Raw genomic sequence first — 8,308 nt, 5'->3', positions numbered from 1 at the left:
ACATACGCCTGTAGTAACAGTATTCACCTATAGAACCTTAGTAACACCATCCACCTATATAAACACCATCTTTAGTAACGCAATCTACCTGTAAAACCTAAGTATCACTGTCTGCCTAAAGAACTTTAGTAATGTTGTCCAACTATAGAACCTTAATAACAGCATCCACCTATAGTAACAGGCCCTCTGGTATTAATGTATGATATCACTCCCTCTTAAGATAGCCGAGACATGTGGTTCCACTTCGTGACCCTAAGATAGTAACAGTCTCTGATGCCACTTCTTGGCACTAGGGATACGCCCTCTGGAAGTCAAACAACTTACCTCTAGCAACTCATTCTCTGGTGAATAGCACTCACACTACGTGTTTTTAATAGTTATGCAACTTTCAGGCGTTGGCATATTACGTAACAGTTGATAACCCCAGGCGGCGGCATCTTACGTAATAGTGATGTATCCCTATGGCGGCATCCTTTGATCTCGTCATATTTTTAACAGTAAACAAGCCCTCTAACTACTAATGCAGGTAACTCAAATAAGTAAAGGCGCTGAATACTATACTAAATGTTATCAATACTATTTGTTTTGTACGACGGTAATATTATTTCATTTTATCTTTTATAATATTAATAATTATTTCCTCCACACCCTGTACATGGAACAAGATATTTCATTATTTAAATGTATCTCCGATTTGACACACCCAATATAAAACACGAATGAACTCGATTTCATCAATTTTTTCCCCGAAGTGTTTTATGTATCATTATTTCAGTGTTTTCACTTATATGTTTGGTTGATTAATGTAGATCTGTCTTCCTTAGTACATCAACTTGTTTCTGTTGTATTACGAACACAAGAAATCTGTAATATATTATGAACATTTCAATGTCTGTGTGTGTATGGAGATGGGGGAGAAATAACATCTTAGAAAATTCTCATCAAAATCTGTTTGAAACGCTTGTAATTTGCTATATGATTTTTAATAGAATATAAAGTATGCCAATAAACATAAATAGATGCTTTTTTGGTTGTCACATATTTCTCTCTCTCTCCCAACTGTATTAAAAGAAATTGCAAGTGGTTTTCAGCTCTTTATGTGTTCTTTAAAGCTGTGCATCTCTGACCAGATTATAGTTATATTTTAATATTCGAACTTAACGAACTGTGTACACATTAGTTGATTTTTGTTTTTTGGAATTTCGCGCAAAGCTACACGAGGGCTATCTGCGCTAGCCGTCTCTAATTTAGCAGTGTAAGACTAGAGGGAAGGCAGCTAGTCATCACCACCCACCGCCAACTCTTGGGCTACTCTTTTACCAACGAACAGTGGGATTGACCGTCACATTATAACACCCCCACGGCTGAAAGGGCGAGCATGTTTGGTGTGACGGGGATTCGAACCCGCGACCCGCAGATTGCGAGTCGAGTGTCCTAACCACCTGGCCATTCCGGGCCATACACATCAGTAATTAAATGTTTCTGTCAACTGCCAATGTAAATTTAAGACATTTATTCGAAGGTTTGTTAAGTCTATTTTTTTATTTTTTGGCAAAGCGACCTGTCGCCGTCCAAAATTTTGAACTGCAGGCCAGAGGAAAGTCATCCAGCAGGCAGCACCCACCGCCAACTCTTAAGTTACTCTTTATCCACGAATAGTGAGATTGACCTACAAATAAAAACGCTCCTATTGCTGACGCCGGGTTTGGTTAAGTATGTATATATGTAGAAAATCGAATGTTTTCCTATATCGGAATTAAATTATTATCTCTTATATTTTGGGTAAAATGATTAAATATTAAGTTTGATTATGATATGAACTTTATAACTGAACTAACAGCAAAAGACTCCGTGATATAAATATTAATTCAGAAAAAAAAAAGATAAGAACGCCAAGTCACGGATACATTTTTATAGTAATATCAGTTACAAATTAAGTTTGTACAACAAGGATGTTTGGACGGTGTCGCCAAATAACTAAAAGAAGTGCTAAATGTTATCGAACACGCAATGTTATTAGATGGGAACAGCTGTAGGCGATAGTACTTAGTGGGTTTTATTAACATTTCCAGCGTCTTCTCGTTTATTTCGTGGAATAAAATGAAATAATAAGAACGAAAGGTCCATAGCAAACTAATAAAAAAAAATTTCTCAGGTCATGCGCCAACGTCATAGATACTACTGACCAATCGCAGTTTTGTCCACAAACAGACAAATCAATCGAATGCGCTAACGATATGTTATATAAACACAGGGATTGCTAGAGTGGAGTACTCAAGCTCTTGAAAACTTCATACAGACCAGAATCCAGAAGGACATAGCTTCAGATAATTTCGCACACTGTTTTAATAGCCTAAGTGTACCTCCTATCTAAGAAAAATAAGTTCATCTTTCTAACTGTAATTTTTCTCATTAACCGGACTATGGGTTTGACTCCGACAAGCGTAATATTCCTATTAATGATCTTGGTTATCAAGGTAAGACGCTTTTATCATACATCACTTCTATCAGCTGTGAATCAACATTGTAGTCACAACTTAAAATGAGATATTATATCTTAAAGTTATAACTATTTAAATCGAAGGAGAGGGGATGTAAGTCAACAATTTTTCTATATGCTTGTTTTTGTTTGTGTTCTGGCTACCACGGGAATCGAACCCCGGATTTAAGGGTTGTAAGTTCGTAAACTTACTGATGACCCTCTGAGGGGAATACATATGCTTGTTAGTATCGTCCAATCTTCAGCTTTTCTTTGAGCTCACGTTGGCTTTATATCATTGTATTTCCTGCTGTAAGGTAGAAACATTTTCATTAATTCAAGTTATCACTTAAAGGTCTCCCACATTATTTACACACACATATATTTATAGTTGAATAAAGCAACAATATTATGTCTTTTGAAGGTCACATTTATTAATGCATATTGTTGTTGATATTGTGGCTAAAGCAAATATGAAATTAGCCACGCCTCTTTTTGCATCTGTATAAGAGTTCAAAACTATGACAATTTACTACAAAAAATGGAATAACATAACATAATGCTTAGGGACAAAAGGGACTTGTTGGTCCATCTTGGCTGTCTCATCCTTTAAACGAAACTAAAACTATTAATTAAATATATTAAAAATATATATATATATTTAAGCCAGCCCTTATCATTCATAAAGTTATCAAGTTTTCTCTTAAACTCACTTAAATTTACTGCCTCCAAAACAAATGAAAGCAACTCATTCTAAAGGTCAACCACCCTGTTAGAAAAATATAACTGCCTTAACTGAAGATGGCTTCTTCCTTGCCCAAATTTATATTTGTATCCTCTAGTTTTATTATTCTCGCTATTAACTACGAAAAAAGGTGATACATTAACACTATCAATTCCCTTTACAATCATAAATACCTCAATCAGATTCCCCCTAACTCTTCTTTTTTCAAGAGAAAACAATTTGAGAGATTTCAACCTCTTCTCGTATGACAACTTCTCCATCACAGGCACCTTTCTAGTAACCCTCTTCTGAACCTTTTCCAATAAATCATTGTCCATCTTAAGGTAAGGAGACCACGACTGAACACAATAATCCAATATGTGGCTAACCACTGACCTATACAATGGAATTACAACCTATGTATACTTCTATTCAGTATTTCTCAAGATACAACCTAAAATCTTATTTGCCCTACCACTAGCAACAGCACACTACTTTGATGGCTTTAGAGACTGATCAACACTAAACCAAGATCATTTTCTTTCAGGAAACTAAGGTCATTCCCATCCAAATTATTCTTATAATTCAAATTATGGTAATCAATCTGCATTATCCTGTATTTATTATAATTTAAACCCATCTGTCATTTATTTGCCTAACTCGTGATCTAAATCCTTTTGTAGAGCAGCAGCATCCTCTTTACAACTAGCAACACCCAAGACCTTAATGTCATCAACAAATTTAAGTAACTTATTGACCATTCCTTCATTTATGTCATTAATGTAAATCAAAAAGAGCAAATGTCCTAAGACTGAGCCTTGAGGTAACCCACTTGTGACATTAGTTCAGTTTGATTGAATTCCATTTATAACAACCCTCTGTTTTCTTTCATCCAGCCACTCTTCTATCCATTTAACTAACTTATCACCCACACCTACAGAGATAATTTTTACCAGCCTTTCATGTGACACCTTGTCAAATGCTTTTTGAAAATCCAGATATACCAAATCTACATCCTTACTCTCATCTACATAAACAGTAACCTTTTCGAAAAATGTAAGGCAAGATTTTCCCTTAGTAAAATCATGTTGACTATCCAGTAAAATTCTACGCTTTGTTAAATGACTATTCAAACATTTTCCCACAGTTCCCTATAATTACTGGGACAATTATTATTACCTCCCTTGAAAAGAAGAATTATATTAGCTAACTTCCAATCCTTTGGCACCTGTCTACAATTCAAGAACTTACAAAAAATAGTAGTAAGTGACTCACATATCCAATCCTTAACCTCCTTCAAACCCTTTGGTAAATATTATCTTACCAAGAAGACTTATCGTTTTTTAAACTTCCCAATATTTTTATAACAAGCTCAGAATTAATGCAATCATTTTATTCGATCCTGTTTCCAACTATCAATTGTTTAAGATTAGAAATATTGCTTAAATCTTCATTAGTAAAAACTGAAGAAAATGTAGAATTTAATAACCCAGCCATCTCATAATCATCAGATAAGAGCCTTCCTTTCACATACCTCAAAGGTCATACCCACATTGTAACATTTTGTTTAACCTTAGTGTATTTAAAGAAATCCTTACTATTAATCTTTAAATTTTAAGCCAACCTTTTTTCATACATCCTTTTTGGTGTCCTAATTTGCTATTTGACCAACTTTCTCGATCTTCTATAATCTTTTAAGTCTTCCATCATACCATTTAATTTAAATTTCTTATTTTTGCAAAGCTTTTCTTTAATAGTATTCCTTATACCCTATATGGGTCGACCTAGTTATTTACCATTATCTTTCTCCAAGGAATATGTTTATCTCGATTATTTAAAATATTACCGTTCAAAATGCCCACATTTGATCAGTGTCTCCAAATAACACAGCTGTCCAATTCACATCATATAATTGTTGTCACATCCCTTCAAAATTTGCTTTTTTTAAAATTTCTAACCAAAATATCATTATTCCTGATATTCATATACAGCAAAACACCGAACCTAATAGGACAATGATCACTTGCACCAAAATGTTCCCTAGTTCCACCCTCTCAACAATTTCTGTATCAGAAGTTAGCAATAAATCTAAAATAGCATTGTTTCTAGTAGGTTCCTTGATGAATTGATGAAGAAAACCACATTGAACAGTGTCTCCGAAAACCTTTCTCTCTCATGGTTTGATTCTAGCATTTCCAAATCGATATGCCTAAAATCAAAATCACCCACAGTTATGACCTAATTAACAGCTAAGATCTTAATCTCGCTGTAAAGTTTCTCACTAATTTTATCAGTATCATCTGGTGGTCTGTAACAAATTTCCAAATAGATTCAATCTCCTTGCTATTATGTTTTATATATTCAACTTTTACAGGATGTACCTCGCAATTTACATATAAAACACTCCTCTCCCTCTCATTAGTCTCTAACCATATTAAGCAATCTATAATCCTGTATTTCAAAGACATTTCTGTCATCAAAATCATCTACGTGTAACCATGTTTTAGCTATACCCATTAAATTAAAATCCTCCATTCCTACTAGTGCTCTAAGGTCATCTACTTTATTTCTTATACTTCTAGCATTACAATAGTAACAATTAAGCCTAACCTTGGAACTACTTCTGCACTCATTTCCCGTACTAAACTTTTCACTACATCTTATTTTTTGCATTTAGTTTATCTTGGCCCTCACCACTGTCTAGTCCTAGTCTAAAACTTCCCTTACACTTGAGTTAATAGTCCTTGCAAACGAGCCAGACCCTAAAATATTTAAATGTAAACCATCCTTTCTAAAAAGCTAGGATTCCTCTACTGATCTCAGAAGTCTAACCAGCCAATCTGCTCATCATTATATACTAACATAAATCTAGCATTTAGTCTTAGTTACCTACTTACTACTCCATCCCAACAATTACTTCTTGCAGTATCCCTAACACAATTAAGTTATGACCTTTTTCTTAAAACCCCTTGTACTTATTGATTAACTCCTCTGACCTACTTCTCCCTACATCATTAGCCCCTGCATGCACAACAAATATTGCATCATTGCAAGGGTTATTATATCCCTTTCTCTGTCAGTTATAACCTCCACCTGTGCCCATGGGTAGCATAATATAATTTTTTCTCCCTATATACCCCACAGACTATCCTATCCACATTCTTCTCTGACCCATTTGTTTTTCTTCCCTCTACTAGTTCCTCATCTACACAAGTCAAGAGCTGGGATCTGTTGCTCAATAGAATAGGCTCACTACAATTAAATTCACTACTTTTAGCTCTAATAGTAATCTTTCTAGCTTCCTGAAAGTCATTGTCAGTTGATGTATTCTTTCCATGTAAAAGCTTAAACTCCTCTTGAAATCCTGCTGCCATTTCCCACAATTTACACTTCTCTTTATCTATTGCTTCTACTTTAATTAGGATAACCCTATAACCTACAAACTCTACTAACAAATTGAGCATATTCACTATTAGCTTTCTTAAAAGTACATAACAGTCCCGAGTTCCCAAATAGAATTCACTCATTGCACCCATCACACCACCTAACAAACTGTGAATACTTAACTCCTAAACTAGTCTTAACCATTGTATTTATACTATTGTAGCTTGGGAATAAATACTCAATACCAGTAGCCTTTTGCCAACATTGTTAAGCCTACTACTTGTGAATCAGATATATTTGGTCTACATGTATTATCACAACTGCTATACCATCTGTAATTAAAAGACCTTTTTGGACTACACTAACCATATCAGCACAAAATCCAGTTCCAGAATTAAACTGACCAATTCAATATCGCCGGATTGAGAAACCACCAGACAATGATGGAAAGGTACAATAAAAGGTATACAATGCTCAGTTCAAAATAATTTCAAAAGTGAGCAGATGGAAAGTGAATAACAGGCTATTCATCTTGCTACCCGCTTAAAAGGGCCAGTTTAAACGACATTAACAAACTATCCAGCTGAAAGCCGTAACAACTATCAAGCATTGCTGATAGCTGCTTGATCCAACACGTGTGGAGTAACACAAAGAACACAGTAAAGAGGAAAGTAAGGACCTTAGCCAAACTTCTAGAAAATTTGGAAAGGATTGCCCATATATCTTACACAGCTGCTGCTCGTGAAATGTTGGATTCGTTGGTACGTGACCAAATGTATAAATGCCATAAGATATAGGAGTATGAGAGGTTGAAGCAAAATAGGCGCACATCTTTAAAAGAAAACTTTCAAGTTGCTGTAATATACTAAAAGCACCGTCTAGAAGCTATGGGATCTCAGATCTTGTTGTATTGAAACATCAACTTCAGGCACAAATAGTCTAGGAGAACTGAAAAAATTAATCAGAAAGCTATTTACACGGAATTAAGGAACTAGACACACTTAAAACACCAATCTTCTGATAAACGTGAAACGACATATTGTGAAGTACTGTAAATTAAAGCATTTATGGCACAAGAACTCCCTGGGAGCTGCTGTAATTGTGATAAATATGGCCATTACAGTCGACATTGGAAAAACCAATAGCTGCAATTAAATCAAGGAGATGATACCTTGAGGATATGTCTTAGAGCCAGACCATATCAAAGAAACAGCAAAGAGCTAATCAAATATTAAAACCAGAGGAACAAGTTGTATTTAAGGGGCGAGGTTCAGCTAGGAATAATTCATCTATCCTAAATGTGAAAATAAATTCATTATTTGTGGAAAATCGTCCAGGAGCCCATGGGTTTATTGACGGAAAAACCTTGTAGTATATTGATTGACAACGATTCTACAGCTACAATTGTTTAACCCAATTTGTTAATGGAAAGTGGGAAAATGCCTCCAGGGATGAAGAAAGAAAGGGATTGATGCAAAAAGCAGGTGAACAATAACTTCCAGCAAAAGAAAAGTTGAAAGTTACCCTTATTATAGGAAGCTTCTATGTGCCTCATGATGTGTGAGTAGTTGACATCGACAATGACATCTACACTGAGTGGTCACAAGTAAATAGACACCTAATTTAACTGATTTATGCTAAATAATTTGTGTTCACAGAGCACTATATAAATGAAAATGGTCCGCACACTAATTATCTTGTGCTACAACATGCCTAGTACT

The 8,308-nt window shown here is 35.0% G+C and overlaps 1 protein-coding gene across 1 annotated transcript in view; it reads left to right on the top strand.

The window, feature by feature from the left end:
* The first annotated feature begins 2,290 nt into the window (after nt 1-2,290).
* The window catches only part of LOC111086442, a 14,134-nt gene continuing 8,116 nt past the window's right edge, over nt 2,291-8,308 (top strand). Inside the window, exon 1 of the mRNA XM_022389312.1 lies at nt 2,291-2,477. Within this exon, the coding sequence (XP_022245020.1) occupies nt 2,424-2,477 (54 nt within the window). The 5' untranslated portion in view covers nt 2,291-2,423. The remainder of the gene's footprint in view (nt 2,478-8,308) is intronic.

Source organism: Limulus polyphemus, unplaced genomic scaffold (assembly GCF_000517525.1).
Source record: "Limulus polyphemus unplaced genomic scaffold, Limulus_polyphemus-2.1.2 Scaffold1103, whole genome shotgun sequence".
NCBI classification, from domain to species: Eukaryota; Metazoa; Arthropoda; class Merostomata; order Xiphosura; family Limulidae; genus Limulus; species Limulus polyphemus.
Note: the sequence above shows the minus strand (reverse complement) of the source record. Positions and strands in the feature narration are given on the sequence as shown.